At 40.3% G+C, this 27,173-nt stretch overlaps 1 protein-coding gene across 1 annotated transcript in view; it reads right to left on the bottom strand.

Annotated features, from left to right (window-relative positions):
• The window catches only part of LOC124545075 (protein unc-119 homolog B), a 52,979-nt gene that overhangs the window by 18,865 nt on the left and 6,941 nt on the right, over nucleotides 1–27,173 (bottom strand). Inside the window, exons 4-5 of the mRNA XM_047123884.1 lie at nucleotides 576–690; nucleotides 316–488 (exon numbers count right to left, since the gene is read on the bottom strand). Coding sequence (XP_046979840.1) covers nucleotides 316–488; nucleotides 576–690 — 288 coding nt within the window. The remainder of the gene's footprint in view (nucleotides 1–315; nucleotides 489–575; nucleotides 691–27,173) is intronic.

Raw genomic sequence — 27,173 nt, forward strand, 5'->3', positions numbered from 1 at the left:
CAATCTGTTTTACTCTATGTAAATATAAGGTTAATAAAAGTAAACATGGTCCACGGTGGGCTGTAATATGATGTTTATTTAATTGTGCAATTAGCTAATTTCGACTAAGTGTCATTATCAAGCACATTCGTAACATCTGTTTTTTTGTGTCATTTTCATTTTCAAATGACAATGATGCTTAGTCAAAATTATCTAATCACACCATTAAATAAACATTGCATTACAGCCTACTATGGATCATGTTTACATTTATTAAGCATCTGGAGGCTGTGGCTCCCCACAAATACAAAAGTTTAAATATAAAGTAATACATACCTAGCTCTGGTGGCAACGTTGGAAATTCATAAATGTGTTCACATGTATTCTTGCTGTTAGGTATGCAGAAACCAAATTCAAAATCAAAACTCTTTAACAGTTTATCTCTGAAGAAATGTCTTTCAATCATCCGGAATTTACTGACTGGTTTATTTCCAACAGTAAACTCAACTCTTGAGGGGGAGAAAAGAAAAAAAATACTTATTAATACTGTTAATAAATAAGTTACATTTCATTTTTGTTAAGTCATGAATACTTACGTTGCTCCCACAGTCTTTAGCTTAAGGAACTGGGGTGTAAACTGGTAACGAACAAATCTACCAGCATTTGGATCAGACTCCTCTCGTTCAGGATCAGAATCAGCATCTTCAATATCTAACATAGATAAATGATAAATTTACTAAGATGGGGTTTAGTTATGTTGTCTCTTGCATAGTGTAAACAGTAACTGCTTACCAAAACAAAAAAATGCAGCACCACATCCAGGAACAAAGAGCGCATCTGAAGAATCTCAAACCTTCAGAAGCTAGGTTCTGGTCTAAGGAATTAATGGGATAAACGAAAATGGGATGGGTGGTCAGAGGAATGAATGACACTTCTGTATACATCAATGGAAACGTCTCTGAGGTCGAGCAGTACAAAAGGAAGTTGGAAGAACAAAATAAAATAAAAACTGCAAGTAGAATGGAACACTCGAATGACATTGGGAAATTAGCACAAACAAATTTTAAGGAGATCAGTTTACAATCAAATTAAAATTACAGTAAAAAATTGAACAAGTTCTCACTACAAAAAGCACTCTCATAGGAAAATTTAATATATCTAGATCTACATCTAGAGGCCTACTCTGCGAATCACACTTATGTGCCTGTCAAAGGGTTCATTGAACCACCTTTACAATGATCCTCTATTATTCCACTGTGGAACACTGAACAGAAAAAACGAACACTTGCATCTTTCTGTGCAAGCTCTGATTTCCCTTATTTTATTATGATGATCGTTTCTCCCTATGTAGGTCGGCATCAAAAAAATGTTTTCACATTTGGAGGAGAAAGTTGGTGACTGAAATTTCGAGAGAAGATCCCGCCGCAATGTGAAATGCCTTTGTTTTAATTATGTCTACCACAAATCCTGTATCATGTCCGTGACACCCTCCCCCCTATTTCTCAATAATATATAACCTGCTACCCTTCTTTCAACTTTCTTGATGTACTCTGTTAATCCTATCTGGTAAGGATCCTACATTGTGCAATACTCCAAAAGAGGACAGTCAAGTGTAGGGTAGGCAGTCTCTTTAGTAAGTCTGTTGCATCTTCTAGGTGTTCTGTCAATAAAACAGAGTCTTTAGTTCACATTCCTCCTATCATTTTCTGTGTGTTTTATCCAATTTAAATTGCTTGCAATTGTAATTCGTACATATTTAGTCAAGTTTATGCCATTTAGATTTGACTGATTTATCGTGTAACCAAAGTTAAGCAGATTCCTTTTAGCACTCATGTAGAGGACACCACACTTTTCATTAATTACGGTCAACTGTCAATTTTTTTTACCATACAGAAATCTTATCTAGATCGCTTTGCAATTGGCTGATCATCTGATGACTTTACTAGATGATAAACGACAGCATAATCTGCAAATAACCTAAGATGTCTACTCAGACTGTCTTCTAAATCATTTATATAGACAAGGAACAACAGAAGGCTTATAACATTGCCGTGGGGAACGACAGAAATCACTTCTGTTTTACTCGATGACTTTCCATCAACAACTACAGTACTGTGACCCCTCTGACAAGAGATACAAAACCCAGTTGCATAACTGTGACAATATGCCATAAACGTGCAATTTAATTACAAGCCACTTGTGGGGTACAGTTTAGAAAACCTTCTGGAAATATACAAATTCGGGAGCAATGTGAAATACTATGTCGATAGCACTCACAACTTTTTGTGAGTTAACAACAATGACACTTCTGAAGATAATGTGATACTTTCAAACAACTTTGATGATGATAACTGCTCTGAAGATAGCAACGAAACTGCTGAAGATGGAACTTTATCCCTTAGTCATGAACCTCCTGCTTCTCTGGTCGGAGCTTATCAGAAGATGTGCCCAACAAAAGACGGAGAGAACATGTGGTTGTAGTGAAGAACCAAGAGTTGTTGAAAAAAGCAGACAAGCTTCATTCCTTAAAAATACATTTAATATGAGAGGAATACAATGCAAAAACGTTGTTAATAGAAAGACAAAGAGAAATCATGAAAGGAGAGCATAACCTTAAAATGGAAATTATGAATAAGTTCAAGAACATAATAGAGCAAACTTCGGGTTCCGGTTCTTCAGCCAGTGTGCTCGAGAAATTTAGTTTTTGTGAATGAATAAGAAAATATTCGTATTTATAAAATATCTTTTATTTCCTTGGTATTTTTTCAAATGGTTAATATGTGCTTGTTTCTTGTATGGCATAATATTTGTGTTTATCATTTCAGTGTCAGTACTGTTGTTGTTGTGGTCTTCAGTCCAGAGACTGGTTTGATGCAGCTTTTCATGCTACTCTATCCTGTGCAAGGTTCTTCATCTCCCAGTACCTACTGCAGCCTAAATCCTTCTGAATCGGTTTAGTGTATTCATCTCTTGGTCTCCCTCTACGATTTTTACCCTCCACGCTGCCCTCCAGTACTAAATTGGTGATGCCTTGATGCCTCAGAATATGCCCTATCAACCGATCCCTTCTTCTAGTCAAGTTGTGCCACAAATTTCTCTTCTCCCCAATCCTATTCAATACCTCCTCATTAGTTAAGTGATCTACCCATCTAATCTTCAGCATTCTTCTGTAGCACCACATTTCAAAAGCTTATATTCTCTTCTTGTCTAAACTATTTAACGTCCATGTTTCACTTCCATACATGGCTACACTCCATACAAATGCTTTCAAAAACGACTTCCTGACACTTAAATCTATACTCTATGTTAACAAATTTCTCTTCTTCAGAAATGCTTTCCTTGCCGTTGCCAGTCTACAGTTTATATCCTCTCTACTTCAACCATTATCAGTTATTCTGCTCCCAAAATAGCAAAACTCATTTACTACTTTAAGCGTCTCATTTCTAATCTAATTCCCGCAGCATCACCCAATTTAATTCGACTACGGTCCATTATTCTCGTTTTGCTTTTGTTGATGTTCATCTTATATCCTCCTTTCAAGACACTGTCCATTCCATTCAGCTGCTCTTCCAGGTCCTTTGCTGTCTATGAGAGAACTACAATGTCATCGGGAAACCTCAAAGTATTTCTTCCCCATGGATTTTAATTCCAACTCCGAATTTTTCCTTTTGTTTACTTTATTGCTTGCTCAATATACAGATTGAATAACATCGGGGATAGGCTACAACCCTGTCTCACTCCCTTCCCAACCCCTGCTTCCCTTTTGTCCCCCTCAACTCTTGTAACTGCCATCTGGTTTCTGTACAAATTGTAAATAGCCTTTCGCTCCCTGTATTTTACCCCTGCCACCTTCAGAATTTGAAAGAGAGTATTCAAGTCAACATTGTCCAAAGCTTTCTCTAAGTCTGCAAATTCTAGAAACGTAGGTTTGCCTTTTCTTAATCTATTTTCTAAGATAAGTCGTAGAGTCAATATTGCCTCACGTGTTCCAACATTTCTATGGAATCCAAACTGATCTTCCCCGAGGTCGGCTTCTATCAGTTTTTCCATTCGTCTGTAAAGAATTCATGTTAGTATTTTGCAGTCATGGCTTACTAAACTGATAGTTCGGTAATTTTCACATCTGTCAACACCTGTTTTCTTTGGGATTGGAATTATTATATTATTTTTGAAGTCTGAGGGTATTTCGGCTGTCTCATACATCTTGCTCACTAGATGGTAGAGTTTTGTTAGGTCTTGCTTTCCCAAGGCTGTCAGTTGTTCTAATGGAATGTTGTCTACTCCCAGGGCCTTGTTTCGACTTAGGTCTTTCGGTGCTCTGACAAACTCTTCACGCAGTATCATATCTCCTATTTCATTCATCTACATTCTCTTCCATTTCTATATTGTCCTCAAGAACATCGCCTTTGTATAGACCTTCTATATACTCCTTCCACCTTTCTGTTTTCCCTTCTTTGCCTAGAATTGGGTTTCTATCTGAGCTCCAGATATTCATACAAGTGGTTCTCTTTTCTCCAAAGGTCTCTTTAATTTTCCTGTAGGCAGTATCTATCTTACCCTTACTTATATGTGCCTCTACACCCTTACATTTGTCCTCTAGCCATTTTGCACTTCCTGTCTATCTAATTTTTGAGACGTCTGTATTCCTTTTTGCCTGCTTCATTAACTGCATTTTAATATTCTCTCCTTTCATCAATTAAATTCAGTATCTTATCTGTTACACAAGAATTTCTATTAGCCCTTATCTTTTTACCCTCTTTATCCTCTGCTACCTTCACTATTTCGTCTCTCAAAGCTGCCCATTCTTCTTCTACTGTATTTCTTTCCCTCATTCTTGTCAATCGCTCCCTAATGATCTCCCTGAACCTCTTTACAACCTCTGGTTCTTTCAGTTTATCCAGGTCCCATCTCCTCAAATTCCCATCGTTTTGCAGTTTCTTCAGTTTTAATCTACAGTTCATAACCAATAGATTGTGGTCAGAGTCCACATCTGCCCCTGGAAATGTCTTACAAATTAAAACCTGGTTCCTGAATCTCTGTCTAACCATTATATAATCTATCTGATATCTTCTAGTATCTCCAGGATTCTTCCATGTATACGAACTTTTTTCATGATTCTTGAACCAAGTGTTAGTTGTGATTAAGTTATGCTCTGTGCAAAATGCTACCAGGCAGCTTCCTCTTTCATTTTTTCCCCCCAATCCATATTTACCTACTATGTTTCCTTCTCTCCGTTTTCCTACTACCGAATTCCAGTCACCCATCACTATTAAATTTTTGTCACCCTTCACTGTCTGAATAATTTCTTTTATTTCATCATACATTTCATCAATCTCTTCGTCATATGCGGAGCTAGTTGGCATATAAACTTGTACTACTGTGGTAGGGTGGGCTTTGTATCTATCTTTGCCACAATAATGCGTTCACTATGCTGATTGTGGTAGCTTAGCCACATTCCTATTTTCCTATTCATTATTAAACCTACTCCTGCATTACCCCCATTTGATTTTGTATTTATAACCCTGTATTCACCTGACCAGAAGTCTTGTTCCTCCTGCCATCGAACTTCACTAATTCCCACTATATCTAACTTTAAGCTATCCATTTTCATTTTTAAATTTTCTAACCTACCTGCCCGATTAAGGGATCTGACATTCCGCACTTCGATCCGTAGAACGCCAATTTTCTTTCTCCCGATAACAACGTCTTCCTGAGTAGTCCCCGCCCGGAGATCCGAATGGGGGACTATTTTACCTCCGGAATGTTTTACCCAAGAGGACGCCATCATCATTTAACCATACAGTAAAGCTGCATGCCCTTGGGAAAAATTACGCATGTAGTTTCCCCTTGCTTTCAGCCAATCGCAGTACCAGCACAGTTAGCTGTTTTGGTTATTGTTACAAAGCCAGATCAGTCAATCATCCAGACTGTTGCCCCTGCAACTACTCAAAAGGCTGCTGCCCCTCTTCAGGAATCACACATTTGTCTGGCCTCTCAACAGATACCCCTCCATTGTGGTTGCACCTATGGTACGGCTATCTGTATCACTGAGGCACGCAAGCCTGCCCACCAACGACAAGGGGGTCAGCACTAATTTTTGTTAACACCACATTCTAATATTTATCTGGATTTGCAATATTATAAAAGAAGTAATTTTTCTTAGAAATAACAAAAACGATGTATGACTTTGTATACTCAATTAAGAAATAAAATGAGAATGTTAATCTGCTAACAAACAAAGGGGAAGAAAGCAAAAAGAACGTAACTATTAAATTACACATAAATAAAATGAGTCACTTTTCAATGCACTGGTGACAAACTGGTGGCTTATTTATTCATTTAAGAATGGAAAGTCTTTACATTAACTTATAATTTTACTAGAAAACTAGGTAAAATTTTATTTAAAGTAATTAAGTATAATAGACCTTCTGACAACTTGGCCTGCAGCATCTGCTTCTGGCTGAAATGCATATTGTTCAATGTCATTCACCTCCACAGCATCTGGGTGAAACACATCTCTAACTCCTATTCCACAGTTGTACAGAACTGCTGCAGCCACAATAACATTCCCACACTTGTTTGGTTTAAATCACATCGTTCTGGTGAGAATTTGGAAACACTCCTTCCAAATACCTAACGCACGCTCTATTACACATCTGGAAACAATATGGGCTCTACTGTATTGCCGTTTGGCTCCTGTGAGGGCTCAGAACACAAGGCGTCATAAGAAGTTTGGAGAGAGCACATCCACTATCTTCAACAAGCAACCCATCATACTGTCCATTTTCAAATTCTGCAGCAACTCTACTATTGTCCCAAATGTGTGCATCACGCATTGAACCTGGCCAATGGCTTACCATATTTAAAATCTTCATATTGGCATCACAGATGATTTGTGTATTGATAGAAAAAAATTCTTGCAATTTCTGTATAGTTCTGCTTGTGCTCCAGAAGGACAAAGTATGGGTATATGTACACAATTTATGGCCCCATGACATCTGGGAATTTACCAGTTTGTTAGAATTCCCTTTTGTTCTTTGATATATTTTCTTGGATTTGTGGCATGGACACATACAGTGGCTTTAAGGCAATTAAACTGTTTATCAAATTGTTAAAAGCTCTTCCAGCAGTAGTACGATGGATATTAATAAGATCCCATGCTACAATCTGATAAGTCAATTCTGGCCTTATTTCCTCCTTAAATTACTAACGTAATAGTGTACTCTTAAATGGTACTCTCGGCCTTAATGTAGCAAATAAATTTACTTCGGAAGTAAATGAAAAATTTGCTCCTGGAGTACTTTACTCCTTTAGTTCAGAACTATCGACCAATGTGAGTCCTTTGCTAACAACATAACATTGCCTGCAATGCCTCTCCTGGTCCCATGACCATATTGACTGGAAAACGGTGGCCTGATCAGATGAATCCTAATTTCAGTTGGTAAGAGCTAATGGTAGGGTTTGTGTGTGGCGGAAACCCCACGAAGCAATGAACCTGAGTTGTCAACAATGCACTGTGCAAACTGGTGATGGCACCAAAACTGTGTTTGGGCTGTGTTTACACGGAATGGACTGAGTCCTCTGGTCAAAATGAACCAATCACTGACTGGAAATGGTTATGTTTGGTTACTTGGAGACCTCTGTAGCCATTCATGGACTTCATGTTCCCAAACAACAGAGGAATTTTTATGGATGACAATGTGCCATGTCAATAAACCACAAATGTTTACAACTGGTTTGAAGAACATTCTGGACAATTTGATTGAATTATCTGGCCACCAAGATCATCCGACATAAATCCTATAAAACATTTATGGGACGTAATCAAGAGCTCAGTTCATCCACCTGCACCATTCTGCACTGACAACGCTTCCACAGTTATGGATGGCTATAGATGCAGCATGGCTCAAAATTTCTGCACAGGATTTCCAACAGCTTATTGAGTACATGTCACTTCTAGTTGCTGCACTACGCTGGACAGGAGGTGGTCTGACACAATATTAGGAGATATTCCATGACTTGTTATCACCTCAATGTATATGCTGTCTAACTGCATTTTTGTCAAGGTTGTCAATATGTGTCACATGACAATTTCTTCCTTGTCTTTCCGAACATCACAAGAACAGAGCTTCCAGTTGAATTTGCACTCTCCGCCTCGTCTGTCACTCTTTTGACTGTCTCAGTAGAGATATTCAAAACTTCTGCCCCTGTGTCGATCATGATGTGCTGACTGGTATCAAAGGACTGTCATTGTCCCTTTCAAAATAATCACATAATCTGAATATAATTTTGCGTGCTTGGCCTTTCAGCACAACACTTTCCCCAAACTTCCGTGTGCTAAAAGAAACCATTATCACAATAAATGTCAAGAAACTCACTACAGAATCCAGGGAACACACACACACACACACACACACACACACACACACACACACACACACACAAACCTTTCAAACAGTACTCATAGGTGCCGAGACATTGACTGGAAATAACAGTTACCTAAATAAAACTCCAACAGCACTGAGGCATTGCTGAAGAGATGGTCACTAAATCGCATTACACAATTGGTTGAGGTAAGGGCTTGAAGCTGCCATGATTAGCCCACTGTGACTGGGTTGTTCTTACACTGACTTGACTACATAGTCATTCCCCTTCCTACCCCATTCATAATTAGAGCAAGAGAAAAACAACTGTTATATGCTTCCATGTGAGCCAGGATTTCTCTTAACTGTGTTCACAGCCATTACGAGACACGTACAATGGTAGCAGTAGACTCATTCTGCAGTCTGTCACAAATGTCAGTTCTCAAATTTTGTCAACAATATTTCACAAAAAGAACATCATCTTCCTCACAGGCATTAACAGAACATTTCTGTAATACTTGCATACTGATTGAAGCTGCTGGTAACAAACCTCGCAATATATCTCCGAACTGCTTAGATGTCTTCGTTTAATTTATCCTGGTGGGGATGCCAAACATTGAGCAACACAAGAATGGGTTGCACAAGTGTTCTTTACAAGATCTCTCTATACATGGACTACATTTTCCTAGAATTCTCCCAATATACTGAAGTTAACCACTCACATTCCCTAAAACCAACATTGCATACTTGATCCATTTCATGTCATTCAGCAACATTAAGCCTAGATATTTATTTATGAGACTGTGTCAACCAGCATATCACCAATGTTGTATTCAAACATTATGGATTTTTTTCCTCATCTGCATTATCTTAAATTTTTCTACATTTCTATCAAGCCACCACTCATATAAAATAGAAGTTCTGTCCACGTCAACCTGTGTAGTTCTACAGTCACTCAACAATGACATTTCCTGAACACTACAGAGCAGGGGCACAATACAAAAGTTTGCAGGGGAGTGGGGGGTAGACTCAGGGATACTCAGTATTTCTAATATTTTGGAAGATGAATGACAACTTTTCAGTGGACGTAAAAATTCCAATCCCAAAGCCATTAAGAATCTACATGATATCGACTTTTAAATCATTTTCTTGAAAGAAGTACACCATATTTTTTCCTTTTTCTGAGAGATGGGGTTAGGGGGGAGGGGCACAGCCTCTCTTGTCCACAGGTGTAGGTGTCCTCACTACAGAGTTGTCAGCAGATTACTTCTCATTCATTCTGATAGATTGTTTATGTATATAGAGAACAGGAGCAGTCCTACCACACTTTACTGTGACACTTCTGACAATACCCTTATCTCTTATGAACACTTGTCATCCAGGACACCATACTGAGTTTAATTACCTAAATATCGAGCCACTCTGAGAATCTACATCGTAAGTATGCACTGTGGCACTGTGTTACATACTTTCCAGAAATCTTGGAATATGGAATTTGTCTGTTGCTTTTCATTGACAGTTTGGAGGATATTGTGCAAGAAAACAACAAGCCGAGTTCCACACAAGTGATTCTTTCTAAATTTGTGCTGATTTGTGTGTAGGAGCTTTCTTCTCTCAAGAAAATTTTCCATACCTTAATATAATGCTTAGAATTCTGCAGCAAAACGGCATTAAGGATACTGACACATAATCTTGCTTCAAAATTAAGAAACCTTCTGTATTCAGTTCTGAGAATTAGCAGAGAAAAATGTAGCCATTAGGTTTGAGGCACTTTAGGATGTATGTTGCTGAGTAAGAAATGTAACCAACATACCAAAATTGTTTTTAATGGTGGAAAGAGAGCTATATCACGCTCCAGTCTGGAGTGAATCTACTTTATATATGGGCAGTACACTGCTCCATGCCCTGCTGCCTTGGACGCTATGCCAAATTCATTAATGTGTTTCTGACTCATATACGGTTCATCAAATACATCAGAGCCACAACCTAAGTGTGTCGTCCAGTAACAGGTAATTTCATTTTGTTTAGCACTCATCAAGAGATTGTGTGGAATATTTATCTGTAACCTTCATACAACCTTCAATATTTCATGACCAATTTGATGATGATGATGATGGCTCAGTGAGAGGCACTCAACATCATGGTCATCAGTGCCCTGACAAAAAGTCAGCACATGAATGACATGGGTGGGGACAAATGCTGTCCCCACATGAGGATCAGTTTGGGATGAATTAAATTCTGCTTCCCTCCCCCACCAACTGAGGGACGAGGCCGGACAGTTGACAAAATTTCACCACTCTTGTAACACTGGAATCAGTATCTGTGAGGATGGTGGGCAAATCTCCATCAAGACTGAGTGCTGCCCTAATATCAGTCCATAGAACACAAGTTGCCACAATATGCTGAACTGAAAGTGGCACACTGCAAACATCACAGAGTAGTGGATCATCCTGCCAGAGGAGGAGAAGCCACCTATTAAAGGGCTATGTCCAACGCGCATTCTGGTAAGCAGAACCTCCTGGTAAGCAGAACATCCTTTCAGCGGTGGTCAATTTGAGTTTGTCACCTGCAACCATTCAGTCTCCCACTGCCACTGACACATGATGAGTCTGTCAAAAAATGAGATGATGATGTGCAACGGGTTGGGACATTGATGGACAGCACCATCCTGACATGCTTCCTTGGCGGCTTTGTCGGCCATGTCGTTGCCCTGTATCCCGATGTGGCCAGGTACCCAGCAAAACGATGTTTGAGTTGCTGTAAGGAGTCATGGATGAGCTGAATCAGCTGGTCTACTGGATACAGTTGGTGAAGTGCTTGCAGTGCACTAAGAGAGCCTGAACAGACAAGAACCCTTGTACACTGTCATCTGTGAACCCTCTCCAGTGCCGTCATATTGCCACGTAATTCAACATCGTAATTTGTTAATTGTTCTGGAAGATGCACTTTAAAAACAGTATCAGGGAAAACAGCTGTAACAACCAAGGACATTCTCTTGCTGGAATCCATCTGTACAAACAACAATAAAACTCTGGTTTGTACTTAAAATGGACGAAAACAAAGGTGTAAAAACATAATCTGGGGTACAAGTTTTCTGGTATTGTGTCAAACTTAAAATCACTTTGGCCTCTGAAGACGCCAAGACAGGAATGCATTCCATACCTCGCTGTGTATTTTGATACTTGATACAGCCAGACCCTTGAGACAGAATGTATCACATATCCCAAATGGCTCGGTCGCATGGGGTTGATTCCTGAACAGCCGTTCAAAGGTGGGTTGGGCCACTAAACTAAATGTCAATGACTGAGGTGATGCTGAGATTTTCAGCACCTGTCAAGCCAAAAGGACACATTGCTGAATCCAGCTACTGCATACAGACTCTAAACTCGGCTGATCTGAAAGGTTCCAGTCGATATCCGAATGCCCTCTTGGTGGACATCTTGAGGTAGGAAGGACAGGCTGATCCGTAGACCACACTGCCATAATGTAAACATGACTGAACAAATGCCCTATAAAACTGCAGCAGCCAGCATCTGTCAGCTCCCCGTGTTTTTCGCTAAGGCATTTCAAAATATTAAATGACTGGAAGCCCTTTGTTTGTAGGTCTTTCAAATGTGGAAGCCAAGTCACTTTCAAGTCAAATAATAAACCCAAAAAGTGCACTGCTACTTGAAAACAAAAAATGGCCCCCCCATTGTGAGCATTAGTTGGTTAAAACTTCGATGAGCATGGTCAAAATTGATACATGTAGTCTTCTCAGGTGAGAACCGAAAAACCACTTGTCCTGAGCCAGGTTTCAAACATCCTAATGGTTAGCTGTAGCTAACTTGTCCTCCTTATAAGATAAGAGGAAGAGTAGAAGATTGCAAAGTCATCCACAAACAAAGAACATTTGACAGGGCTCCTGACTGCAGAGGAAATAGGAAATGCCGCTGATAGCAATGGTAAAAATGGTAAACAATGTGACACTGTGGACATGGTCTTGGGGGGACCCCACTTTCTTGAACCTAACACTCAGACAAAGCATTGCCAACACAATGTCGAAAATGCTGGTCCTAGAGAAAGGATTGGATAAGAAGAGGCAGGCGTCTGTGTAGTCCCCATTCATGAAGTTGGCAAAGAATGTTGTACCTCCAAGTAGTGTCATATGGTTTCTCGAGGTCAAAAAGCACAAAAACCAAATGGTTCGGCATAAGAAGGACTCCTGTATCACCGTCTCCAGTAAAATTAATTTGTCAAGGGTGGAACGGTAGCACCTGAAACTGCACAGGGGGTGGCTTAAGTGACATCAGGATTCGAGCAGCTAGAGGTGGCCATTGACCATGTGTTCAAGAGTCTTATCCACACAAATGGTAAGGGCTACACTCCTGTAACTGTTAGGAGTGCAACGGTCCTTGCCTGGTTTCCAGAATGGAATTAATATTGCCTCCTTCCACATTGTGGAAGGTCTGACTGAATGTAGAGAGGAGCTGTTCTTTCGATTCAGAGGACAGATGACGATGCATGGCATAATGGATCTTATCAGGTCCTGGAGCAGTGTCCCTGGCAGCAGACAAAGCTAATTCTTTGGTGTGACGTTACGTGTGCTCGACTGCTGTTGAAATTGCTCGTCAATATTTCATAAAGTTTCAGTCTTCAGTTACTTATTTTATAGTTTATTTGTGTTAATATTTGCCACAAAGTAACTAATTAGTGGATTTTCATTAATCTCAGTCTTTCTTTCTGTGTTATTGACTCAAGTGGTCTGTTATTTGTGAATGTGCTTACGTTGTTCATCCCAGCCTCATGCCTCAGTTGTGTGTTTACATTCTGTGGCGTGCACTTGCAGCTGTTGCAGTTGTAAAGTTAAGTACTGACAAAGTTATTTGTGCACTGTTATACAGTTATTAATTTAATAGTTTTCAGCAGTGTTTCGTGCTGTTTGTGACAAAATAACGATTTAATAAACTTTTGGAAATGTTCGCTTGCTGTGTTTTTTTAGAGTTTCCCGTGCGTTGAAGTCGTTTATTAAATTTCGTGCTTTAGTTTTCAGCTTATGTTTCTTATTGTTGATAGTGACATATTTCAGTAAAATTTTCATTCAGTGTTTTAACTTTGTTGAGGTTTCCAGTGGTTGCTTGAATTTTTGGTTTTAGCGAATAATTTTGTGAAGTTTTGTTGGTATTGGTATTAGCTGTATAGTATTAGTAGTAGTATTAATACAAGTAGTTGCTTTCTTAGTAGACAGAGACTTTCAAGACCGCTATTGTTAGTTCTATAAATAGTTCTACTGATGTAACTGAACTTAGGTAACATAGACATATAGTTTTTTCCAGTAAAAGTAAAATTTTACCACGAGTGAGAAGTATGGGCTCTGTCGTAGGCTTGTGAGTAGTGGGTTACAGTATGGGATTTCTTCAAAGTATTTTCATTGGGGGGGGGGGGGGGTATGCAGTGGAGAAGCCAGTGGGCATTCTATCGAGATCCTCTCCTGCAAATACAGAATATGCAGTAGAAATAAGTTGATAGAGGAGCAGAAGTATAAGATCTATGCCCTTCAGGTACAGTTACAACACGCAAAGGAGTAGCTAGGTAGGTTGAGGAGGGTGACGGGTGGTGGAGAATGGGAACTGGCAGTTGGCAAGAAGGCAGCTAGCATGAGGAGGTATTCAGGCAGTTATACTTTGCATATATGCATGTTATATATGATTTGACCAACTGACAAGAGTTGAGTGGAGAAGAGCCTCTAGATGTAGAGAACATGCAGCATTCCTCAACACTTAGGAGGCCTAGGTCAGTTGCAATGTCTAACAGAAAGAAGAAGGTTCTGCTGCTAGGTAGTTCACACGGTAGAGGTGTGGGCCAGCAGTTGCAGGAAGTGTTGGGGAGTGATTACCAGCTCACCAGCTTTGTGAAGTCTAGTGCAGGGTTGGCTCAGGTGACTGACATCATAGGGGAGTTATACAGGAGTTTTACGGAGGAGGATCAGGTAGCGATAGTGGGCGGAGCAGGGAACAGTCTTGATGCAGACAGGTAATATGATGTAGGTGATGACCTGGTAAAGATAGCTACTCAAACTGGTGGCACTAATGTGCATTTCGTGCAACTGTTTCGGCATCATGATTGGCGTCATCTTAATGCGGCTGTTAGGCGCGTTAACCTGGGACTGGGGAGGGCACTGATGGCAGAGGGCATGGGTCACATTTCAGTGGTGCCAGTTGGGTCTATCAGTAGATCGGGTTTCACTAGGCATGGCCTGCACCTCAATATGTATGGGAAGGGGAGGCTGGCAAAGCTTATAGGCGACAGTGTAGTGGGTGGTGTTGGGATCACTCATGGAAAAATTCCTGTAGTAGTTGGTGTTAGAGCTGCACCTTTTTTAGATTGAAGTCAGCTGATAAGATATACCTGCTTAAAGGAAGTCCCTGTAACTAAGGGCTCACCTTCAGAGGACGTCATGTTTCCAAGTAGAAAATGAAATAGCGTATTTCATCAAAATATAAGAGATATTAGAGATAAAGTTAGTGAACTGCTTATAGATGTTGACTCTGAAATTATTGGTGTATCGGAGAACCACTTAAATAATCTGACTATTCAGAAGCTTCCTTTACCAGGATACCAATTAGCTGGCCATTTTTCAAAGAGTTCCTTGGGGGCTGGGGGAGTGGCTATGTACTTAAAAAACAGTTTTCCATTTGAGTCAATAGACGTATCAAGGCACTGCAATGAACAGACATTTGAATGGTGTACAGGGCCAGTCGAATTTAGTGAAACTAAACTTCTAATTGTTGTTGTTTATAGGTCAATAACTCTGACTTCAGAGCATTTCTGTAAGTACCAGAAATTAGTTACATGTGGTGACTTCAATATAAATTTTGTATAGATGGTGTAAGAAGAAGGATGTTGGTAGATCTCCTAAATTCATATGATCTGATGGAGACTGTGTTTTTTCCAACTAGGGTGCAGGGAAACAGCAGCGCAGCCACAGACAGTATTTTTTTCATTCTTCATTACGAGATGGGCATTCTGTTAGCAAAGAGGGTGAATGGCCTTTCAGACCATGATTCACAAATTTTAACACTAAAAGGCTTTTGTACTCAAACAAATGTCACATACAATTATAAAATATGTAGGAAAGTTAGTCCAACAGCAATACAGAGTTTTTTAAACCTCGTCAAGGAACAAGAGTGGCGGGATGTTTATAGTGCCGATAACATAGATGATAAATATAATGCTTTCTCTTTGAGAGTTGCTTTCCATTAGAACATTCTAAAAGGGGTACTAGCAGTAATAGGCACCCCAGTTGGCTGCTAGTGGGATAAGGATATCATGTAGAACAAAGCGGGAATTATATTAAAACATTAGAAGTAGTCACAACCAAGCTACAATATCCCATTACAAACAGTACTGGAAGGTGTTTAAAAATATTATTAGGAAGGCAATGAGTATGCGGCATGCAAATAGAATAGCTAATTCAGAGGATAAAACTAAAACCATATGGTCAGTTGTGAAGGAAATGTCTGGTCAGCAGCACAAGGTCGACGATACAAAGTCAGTTTGCAGTAAAAATATTTCTGTCACTGATAATCAGATATATGTACAGTATTTAAAAATCATTTTCTGAGCATTGCTGGTGAATTAAATAAATATTTAGTTTCTACAGGGAATCCTACAACTTTCTCGGCAAATGCCTTTCCGAGATCGACGTCTGAAATACTCCTCTGTGATACAGACAAGGGGGAGACTGGCACAATAATTAAATCACTGAAGACTAAGGACTCTCATGGTTATGATGGAGTGCCTAGTAGAATATTAAAGTACTGTGCTGCACATGTTAACTCTATATTTAGCCATATTTGTAATTTTTCCTTTAGGAATGGTAAGTTTCCTGAATGATTAAAGTATTCAGTAGTAAAGCCGCTTTTAAAAAGGGAGAATGGGATAATGTAGACAATTTTAGACCTATTTCTATGTCATCAGTGTTTGCTTAAGTTATTGAAAAGGCTGTGTATGAAAGGATAATTGATCATTTCATATCACACGATTTGCTATCAAATGTACAGTTCAGCTTTAGGAGTCATTTAACAAATGAAAATGCTGTATTCTCTTTTCTCTGTGAGGTATTGGATGGGTTAAACAAAAGGTTTACAATGTTAGGCATATTTTTTGATTTAACTAAGGCGTTTGATTGTGTTGCTCACAAAATACTGCTCCAGAAGTTGGACCATTACGGAATACGGTTCACCTCTTACTTAAACAAGACAGCAACAGGTCATTATTCACAATGTTGAGAATGGATGTGTTGTTGGGTCTGACTGGAGTATCATCAAGTGGGGGTTGTCCCAGGTATCAGTGTTGGGGCCACTCCTGTTCCTTATTTATTATTATTATTATTATTAGCGAATGTCCCCATGGGAGAACGATAAGCAGGTGATTAACATTTCTTAATGTTCTTCTTATTTCCCCAGTATTTCTTCATTGCCTCCCCAAAGGCCTTCTTCCTTTCTTCGGTCCACTTTGGTCGGAAAGGTTTAGATTCCGTCTCTGGAGTAAACTTCCACTTGTCGATTTTTCTTCTGAATGTATCCCGGTCTGATGTGTTTGTTATGTCAATTTTTGCCTTTTTCAAATCCTTCTCAACTTCAGTTACCCAGGGTATTGTTGCCTTAAGTGATGTCATATAGTCCAATAGACGTTTAGTTAACCTGTTTCCAGGTAATCTGTCTATATGTCCATAAAACTTCATCCGCCTCTTCCTGATATCTGCCTCGATGTTTGATATTTTTTCGGTTGTCTCGGTAGTCTGCAGCCTGTATCCATCTTGTGTGTATCGTGGTCCTAGGATTTTTCTAATAATTTTTCTCTCTACTTTCTTAATTTCGTGTAAATCTAATTTTCTATTCAGGGAGAGTGTTTCACTTGCATATGTGACTGTTGGTTTGATGACTGTGTTGTAGTGTCTGATTTTAGTGCCTTTTGATAGACATTTCTTGTTATATATATTTTGAATAAGTCCGAATACTTTCTTGATTTTCTGTAATCGGTTTTTTTGTGCTATTTTCTCAAGTCCTGTTGGTTCAATAACTTCACCGAGATACTTAAAGTGCTTGACTCTAGTTATTTCACCATACTTTGTTTTTAGTTTCGAAATATCTAATTTTGAGCAGATGAATTCTGTCTTCTCAAAGGAGATTTGCAGGCCAACCTTCTCAGCACATTCTTTAAGTGTCTCAATTTGTTTTACTGCTGTTTCTTCACTGTCAGTTATAATTGCCAAGTCATCTGCAAACGCTAAATAAGGGATGTTCAATTTTCCTTTACCTCTTCCTAGTTCAATTGGCTTCCAAAAGCTTTGTTTCCTTAGTGTTACTTCCCACTCTTTCATAACTTTGTCCAAAACTATATTGAATAATAGTGGTGAGATCCCATCTCCTTGTCTTACTCCTGTTTTAATTGAGAATGGTTCCGAAATTTCCCCTCTGAATTTAATTTTTGATTTGGTTTCTGTTAGTGTTTGTTCAATTAGTTTTCGGGTTTTAGTGTCTAGGCCTCGTTCTTCGAGAATGTGACATAGAGACTGTCTGTCTATGGAATCGTATGCCTTTTTGAAATCAACGAATGTGCAGATTATTGGTTTTGACCTGATTGCTTTAATCTTTAAAATAGTTTTAAGGTTGAATATCTGTTGCGGGCATGATCTATTAGGACGAAAGCCTGCTTGGTAGTCTGAAATTGTATGTTCTAGTTGTTCTTGTGCCCTCTTTAGGAGACATGCAGATAGAATTTTGTAGGTAACTGGTAAAAGTGAAATGCCTCTGTAGTTGTTTACGTCTGATCTTTCTCCCTTTTTGTGCAATGGGTGAATTAGTGCACACTTCCACTCCTCTGGGATATTTTCTGTCTGCCAAATTTCTTTGATGATGCTAGTCTTCCTTATTTATATAAATGATATTCCCTCTAGTATTATGGACTAACTCTAAAATATTTCTGTTTGCTCATAACACTAGCTTGATAGTAAACGATGTTGTGTGAAACATTGGCTCGGTTTCAAATAGTGCAGTTCACGACTTAAGTTTATGGCTTGTAGAAAATAAACTAATGCTAAATCACAGTAAGACTCAGTTTTTACAGTTTCTAACACACAATTCAACAAAACCTGACATTTTAATTTCACAGAATGGGCATATGATTAGTGAAACTGAACAGTTCAAATTTCTAGGTGTTCAGATAGATAGTAAACTGTCACGGGAGGCTCACATTCAGGATATTGTTCAAAGGCTTAATGCCGCTATTTTTACTATTAGAACGGTATCTGAAGTGAGTGACCGTTTGACATGAAAATTAGTCTACTTTGGTTATTTTCATTTGCTTATGTCGTATGGTATTATATTTTCGGGTAACTCTTCCCATTCTAAAAGGATATTTTTGGCTTAGAGTTGGGCGGTTAAGGCAATAAGTGGTGTAAATTCACGAGCCTCTTGTTGACCCCTGTTCACGAGTCTGGGTATTTTGACATAGACCTCTCAATATATATATTCCTCACAGTCATTTCTTGTTAACAATATAAGCTTATTCCCAAGAATCAGCAGCTTTCACTCAGTTAATACTCAGCAGACATTGAACCAGCATTTGGATTGGACTTACTTAACTCTTGTGTAGAAAGGTTTGCAGAATACTGCTGCATCCATTTAAAATAAGCTACCACACGAATTCAAAAATCTTAGCAGTAATCCACACATTTTCAAATCGAAACTGAAGAGTTTCCTCATGGGTCACTCCTTCTATTCTGTCGGGGAGTTCCTTGAAAACTTAAGCTCATTCTTGTTGTATTGTTGATTGCATTTGCTTCAACTTATGGATTGATTTTTTTCGGGTTCATAAACATTGAATTATTAATTGTTATTACTTTTACGTTTTGGAGATTTGCTCCTCAATTTGGTCCTATGGAAATTTGATGCGGAAATAAAATAAATCCAGTTTCCACATGGAGAATGGAAGGTTGTAGACTTCTGTCCTACAGAACACCCGAAAAGCAGAAGCTTGTCTGGATGACATAACAAACAGTAAAGAAGTGTTTGGCTAAAGTCTGAGCCATGTCATCCACCAAGACCCCATTACTTAAAAGAGTCCATAAAGGGATGTGTACTGCCTGAAATCTGTTTTATTGATTCCCAAGCTTGCACAGTGGAAGTGGACCGATTAATGGAAGTCGTTAACTCCCTCCAGGAAGACCTCTTCCATTCATTTATCATTCACCTCACGTGTGCTCTCGCAGATCTGAATCCATGAAGGTTTTCTGTAGTTGGACAGTGCTTGAAGTCCACATACCTGTTTGTCTGGCCCTGATTGCCAATCAGCAGTCGTCATTCCGCTAAGGTACAGGCCGTCGTCTGAGGTGGTTACTAGACCCGGGGAGGGACTCTGCAGCAGCCCATTGGATCTCACAGTGATATGGGCTACCGTCTCCTGTGGACAATTCTTTTATTCAAAAATAGCCTGTAGACTGTACTGCAACCAATTTGCCCTGTGTATCATCCGTCTGCATGGTGTCCTGTCAGCCACTGACCTAGTTGGCAGACAGAGCCACACTGGGAAGTGGTCACTAGAATGTAAATCTGGAGCCACTTCCCACTGAATTGAGTCTGCAAGAGATGGGGAACAAAAAGAAAGGACAATGGCTGAAAAAGACCTTGTAGCTATGGAAAAATGTGTCATCTGACCCACATTCAGAAGGCAGATATTCGCAGAATGGACAAGTCACTCGATCATCTGACCTTTGGACCAAGTGGTAGCCGAGGCCCACGGCACATTGCGTGCATTAAGTCCTCCTCCCCCTCACCCCCACCCCCAAAGGAGGAATGGGCATGAGAGTGCCCAGAAGAGTTCTGCCAGTGCGTCTGCATCCAAAGAATTATTAGGTGGAAGGTACAAAGAACACACTGTGATATTAAAAGGGTCGGAGAAATTTCACAGCAATTGCTTGCATGGATGTGGTAAGAGGGACAGGAGAGGAGTGGCATCTGTCATCAATGAAAACTGCCACTCCAACTTTAGCCCTGTCTTCAGTAGTATCGTCCTTCCTGTATGGGTGATTATCCCGTAATACAGGTGTGTCTGTGACTTTAAGATGTGTTTCTTGTAAGCAGATGCCGAATGCTTTCTCCTTGACCAGGAGCTGCAATTCTTCCAAATGTGAGCGATATCCATTTAAATTTCACTGCAATACAGAAGTCCCTGTGAAAGCCATTGTTCAGCGATGGTTGTTCTTTCCGTTCTCCCTCAGAGGCACAGATTTACAGGGGAGGTCAGGGGGAACATTAGCCAGTTCCCGTCTCTCCAGTTCCTCCAATTGGAAGACCAAATCCTCCAAAGCATAGTCCCCATCTGAGAGGGAGAGAGCTCACCAATCTGAAGGTTTGACCACTGCTTTCTTGGACTTAGAACTATCTTTCGAAGGACTTTTTCTTTAACGATGGGAGGTGGTGGTTGCCTGGGTTGCGAGGATGGCTTAGTTGGTTTCTGATGGTGGGTAGTGGTATGTGGCTTAGGTGGTAAGCCCATTGCTGACTGCTTCCTAATTACTTCAGTTTCAAGTGGAGCGTTTCCCCCACAGGCACACCGACAAGTGCATGCGCTCATACTTGAATCTGTGGTCTGAGTTTGTGTGGAGGCATCACATTTGGCGAATGGTGTCTTAAGGGCTGATGCAAGGAAGTAGCGAAAAACCGGAGGTTGGATAGCTTTGAAAGCTTTTTTAGCTTCACAATAGGGTATGCATCTCTTGACCTTCAAATCCTGAATCTTCCTTTCCTTCTTGTAAACCTCAAGCTTTCTGTTCTACACTTCAATACTCGCTTTATCTAATGAGTTACTGAAACAATAAGTCTCCATCTCCCTCCGCCTCTTCTTTCCCGGTGGAATCACATATCTTTCTGACAGTATTCCAAATCCACATAAATACTCTGCAAACCACTGTTAAGTGCACAGCAGGGCACACTTAGTAAGGTACCAAATGTTAGGGTTTCTTCCCACACCAATTGTGTGCAGTAGGAATGAATGCTTACACGCCTTTATTCATACTGTACTTAATCTAATCTTGTCTTCGCTGTGTGTGTGTGTGTGTGTGTGTGTGGGGGGGGGGGGGGGGGGGGGGAGGGGGGGGGGGAGTGATACATAGGGGGGAAAAGACAATCTCTAGATTCCTCACAAAATACTGGTTCTCAAAACTTTCTAAGTAGGCTTTTGCGAGACAATTAGCATCCAACTTCAAATGTCGGTCGATTTAGGATCTTCAACACATCTGTGGCACTCTGATCAATCATGCCACCCTTCTCAGTATCCATTCAATATTCTCTGATAGCCCTATTTGGTATAAGTTCTAAGAAATTGAGAAATACCTGAAGATTGCACACTCAATTGATATGTAAGCAGTCTCCATTGTAGACTGACTGCATTTTCTCCATATTTTGCCAATGAACTGAAGTCTACCACCTATCTTACCTACGACTAAGCTTATGTGATCATTCCAGTTCTTATTCCTACAAATTGTTACACCCCATATATTTGTGTAAGTTGATTTATTCTAACTGTGACTCACTGATGTTGTAGCTGTTGAATACCAGTTTCTGATTTTTGAGAAATGCACAATTTTATATTCCTGAACATTTAACAAGTTGCCAAACTTCGCACATTTTGAAATCTTATCAAATTCTAGCTGGATATTTGTGCAGATTTTTTAAAAAAACAATACTTCATTTCGACAACCGCATCATCTGCAAAATGTTTGAAGTTTCTATCAATGCTGTCCATCATGTCATTAATATACTGTCTCAACAAGAGTCCGAACACAATCCTCTAGGCACATCAGAAGATACTTCTATTTCCGTTAAGGATACTACGTCAACATTCTGCATCTTCGCTAGAAAGAAATCCTCAGTCCAGTCATAAATTGTGTCAGATAGCTGATATAACTACACTTTCATTTGAAATCACTAGTGTGGTACCTAGTCAAATGGTTTTCAGTAGTCACAAAATACCGCATCTACCTCATTGCCTTTATCCACAACTTTCAGGACGGTATGCAAGAAAAGAGTTATCGTAAGTAGGGTTTTGCATTATCATTGTTTTCGGGAGCCATACTGGTTGGCATGGGTATGTTTTGGGCGTAAAACAGTGAGGCTATTAGCACCCCTTGTTGGTTTGAAGATGATTGTTCCATTTGAAATACCTCATTAGGTTTTGAGTTTAGAGTATTTTCTATGATTCTACAACAGAGAAGTGTCAATGAGATAGAACAGTAGTTTAATGGGTGATTTCTACTAACCTTCTTGTACACAAAAGTGACCTGTGCTTTCTTCCTATCACTGGGAACGGTTTTTTTCTCAAGGGATCTATCATATACAGTATTAAAGTTAAAATGGAAGGTAACTCAGATGAAAATTCTGTAGACAGTCTGACAGGGATTTTTTACTATGAAACCTTGTTTAATTTTAGCTATTTTTTGACTCCACTGACATTAATATCTGTATCTTCCTTAGAAAAGGAATATTGGAAAACTGAGTTCAGCATTTGATTTTCTACACTCAATTTCAGTTTCTGTGTCATCCTTGGATGTCCGAACATTAACTTTGGTACCACTGATGGGCTTTATATATAACCAGAGTCTCTTTGGTTTTTGTGAGAGGTGTTTGATAAGAGACTGTTATGGTAGCCATTGAGTTTATTATGCATTGCTCTCAACAGCCAAATGTATTTCATTCAGCATCTTTCTTTCTATCTTCTTCTTCTTCGGCCTTCAATCATCAGGTTGGTTAGCAGCAAGCCTGCCACTCATTTTTGTCTCCACCCTTCCTCTTGAGAATGGTATAGGTGGTATCCTCCATTATCTGCTTTATGTATTATACGAGGCGTGTTTTTTAAGTAAGGGCTGTTTTGTTGTATACACTAGTAGTTCACGCACATACCACAACGAGCACGTGCTTCGTGTACCGGCATGCCTCAAGAACAACTGTGCTCAGTTTCAGCTCTGTAGCTAACCTGTACGGTTCTGCTCTGTGCTTTCAAAATATTTAAGCCCATCAACTCGCCCGTCGCATGTGAGGTTCGCTCAGTGATATGGTTTTTGTCAGCAAGGAACCTGTCTGCTGCTGAAATTCATCAACAGATTTGTGAAGTGTAGTGCGTAAGTGGGTACAAGAATTCAAAGATGGCCATGACAACATCCATGATGAGGACCGCTCCGGCTGCCCTTCTTTGATTACCGATGGTTTGGTGGCTTCAGCTGAAGCGAGGATTCGTGAGAACAGGTGCTTCACAATAACAGGTCTCTCAAACAAATTTCTTGATGTGTTGAGATCAGTGCTTTACAACACTGTTTCTGAACACCTAAAGTTTAGGAAACTGTGCTCCCATTGGGTCCCGAAACTCCTAACAGAGGACCACAAAAACCAAAGATTTGAGTGTACGATTAAGTTCTTGACTCATTATCACGAAGAAGGTGACGGCTTCTTGAGTCAGATCGTAACTGGAGACGAAACATGGGTTTCGCATATCATGCCCGAATCGAAGCAACAGAGCATGGAATGGAGACACACAAACTTGCCTGTAAAGGTGAAGGCCAAACACTCTGTCCCAGCACAAAATCATGGTGTCGGTGTTTAGGGATAGGTATGGTATTTTGTTGGTCGACTTCATCCATTGAGGAACCACTATCAACGCAGAAGCATACTGCCAAACCCTGAGAAACCTAAGCAGAGCGATTCAAAACAAAAGACGCGGTATGCTGACAAAGGGAAACTGTCCTTTCCATGACAATGCAAGACCTCACTCTGCAGGTCAGACCCGCGATTTATTGGCCAATTCTGGCTGGGAGGTTTTAGACCACCCACCCTACAGTACTGATCTTGCGCCAAGCGATTACCATCTGTTCCTCCATCTCAAACAAGACGTCAGTGGCAACTGTTACAATGACGACGAGGAGGCTTGAAAACGGCAGTGAACTCTTGGTTATCGGGGTAGGCGGCAAGTTTTTATGAAGAGGGTATTTTAAAATTGGTTGAGAGGTATGATACGTGTTTGAACAAACTTGGCAACTATGTCGAAAAATAGAGTGAAGTATGTACTTTCTGAAAATAAATTTACTTTTTTGAAATAACCTTTTGTTGTGTATTCATGTTCAAATGGACATTACTTTAAAAACACGCCTCGTAGTCTCAGTCTGTCTCTTGTATTTTTCCCCTCCTACAGTTCTTTCAGTGATACTTTTAATGATACCATCATGTGTCAGCAGATAGCCATCCCACAAGTCCCTTCTGTGTTTAATTACCTTCAGGAGGCAAAGCTTCTCTTCCTCCACTCTGTGAAGCACCTCTTTGTTTGATATTTTGTCTGCCTGCAAAATCTTGGGCATCCTGCAGTAGCACCACATCTTGAAGGTCATCATTTTATGTTTTTCTGCTTCTCCAAGAGTCCATATTCACTTCCTTGCAGGAGCATACTCCAAAGAAATGTCTTTATGAGGCTTTTCCTGAGGAAATTGTCTATACTGCTGTATGTGCAAAGATTTCTTCTCTTGTTCTAGGTAGCTTTTGTCTGATGGATTTGGCTTCCAAAATCCTTCCTTGACCTTCCATCTTATGTAATTTTACTTGCTAGGTAGGCAGAGGATTCCACAGTTTCCAGTCGCGTGTTGTTAAATGAGCATTGGGAAAAAGTGTTTTGTCTATAGTGATGAGCAGCTTCTCTCCAAATACACCAAGGGTCTCACTAAGGCCTTCACAGACTGAAATTATCCTCCCAACTTTGTACAGAAACCGCCATGCCACGAAATGAGGAATATCCTCCCTACTATCCTTCCCATCTCTCCCACCGTGGTATTCTGCCGTCCACTGAGCCTACACAATTCCATCGTCCATCCCTACTCAACACCTGCTCCCAACTCCTTTCCTCATAGCTCATATCCCAGTAATATGACCTACATGCAAGACCTGTCCCACACATTCTCCCACCACTACCACCCACTCCAGTCTGGTCACAAGCATCACCTAGCCCATCAAACGCAGAGCTACCTGTAAAGGCAGTCACGCGATATACAAGCTAAGCTACAACCACTGTGCTGCATTCTATGTGGACACAGCAATCAACAAGCTTTCTCTCTGCTTAATTGGCCACTGACATTGGTCTGCTTTGTATTGAAACCACTGGCACTGTTGTGAGTTACTCGTCGACTAAGTACTTCAACTACATTCTGTAGCCTCATGCTGTGCTCACCATCGGATACCTCCAAGTCCTGCCCCTTGTTGCCATTAGCAGCCAATATTGTGGTTTTGTGGTAGACAATATGTGGGGGCATCGAATGCCATTAACATCAATGGCATTTTCCGACCTCGCACTCAAGGGATTCATTGTGAGAATGTATGGTTTTCCTAAAATTCACATATGTTATGTCTAAACAGTTTGCTTCCTTCCTGAGGTCATTGGTGGGCAAATGCTCACATCATACTGAAACAGGGCCAATTTTATCAATAGACTCAGGGCTCTCTGTCTAAGCAGTTTGAACCATTCAGTGAGCTTTGATGTAGGATCTCTTTTTCACAAAGGTCCCTCTTGCAGATTCTTTGGCACTAATTGGTAAGAATCAGGTGGACATCACTGCTGTACACTGACACTCTCTTTCCTAAACCTACTTTACGCTCATCAAGAATATTTTGAGCAGACTGACAGTGTTGCCACGGGTAACCCTTTGTCTCCAGTGGAGCCTAACCTTTTTATGAAGGACTTTGGGAGGAGAGGGTGTTTAAATCAGTGGGCTTTAAACCAACTGCATTTTGGAGGTATGTAGACAAAGTTTTCATACTGTGAGCTCATGGAGAAAATAAATTAATGGAATATACTATGTGATCAAAAGTATCCGGACACCTGGCTGAAAATGACTTACAAGTTCGTGGCGTCCTCCATCTGTAATTCTGGAATTCAATACGGAGTTGGTCCACCCTTAGCCTTGATGACAGCTTCCACCCTCGCAGGCATATGTTCGATCAGGTGCTGGAAGATTTCATGGGGAATGGCAGCCCATTCTTCATGGAGTGCTGCAATGAGGAGAGGTATTAATGTTGGCCGGTGACGCCTGGCACGAAGCCGACGTTCCAAAAAATCCCAAAGGTTTCTATAGGATTTAGGTCAGGACTCTGTGCAGGCCAGTCCATTACAGGAATGTTATCATCGTGTAACCACTCTGCCACAGGCTGTGCTTTATGAACAAGTGCTTGATCATGTTGAAAGATGCAATCACCATCCCTGAATTTTTCTTCAACAGTGGGAAGCAAGAAGGTGCTTAAAATATCAATGTAGGCCTGTGCTGTGACAGTGCCATACAAAACAAACAAGGGGCGCAAGCCCCCTCCACGAAAAACAGGACCACACCATAACACCACCGCCTCCGAATTTTACTGTTGAGACTAAACACGCTGGCAGATGAATTTCACCGGGCATTCGCCATACCCACATCCTGCCGTCGGATCGCCACTTGTGTACAGTTATTCGTCACTCCACACAATGCTTTTCCATTGTTCAATCATCCAATGTTTACGCTCCTTACACCAAGCGAGGCGTCGTTTGACATTTACCGGCGTGATGTGTGGCTTATGAGCAGCCGCTCAACCATGAGATCCAAGTTTTCTCACCTCCCACCAAACTGTCATAGTACTTGCAGTGGATCCTGATGTGGTTTGGAATTCCTGTGTGATGGTCTGGACAGATGTCTGCCCTATTACACATTATGACCTCTTCAAGTGTCGGCAGTCTCTGTCAGTCAGCAGATGAGGTCAACCTGTACGCTTTTATGCTGTATGTATC

The sequence above is a fragment of the Schistocerca americana genome, chromosome 8, assembly GCF_021461395.2.
Source record: "Schistocerca americana isolate TAMUIC-IGC-003095 chromosome 8, iqSchAmer2.1, whole genome shotgun sequence".
NCBI classification, from domain to species: domain Eukaryota; kingdom Metazoa; phylum Arthropoda; class Insecta; order Orthoptera; family Acrididae; genus Schistocerca; species Schistocerca americana.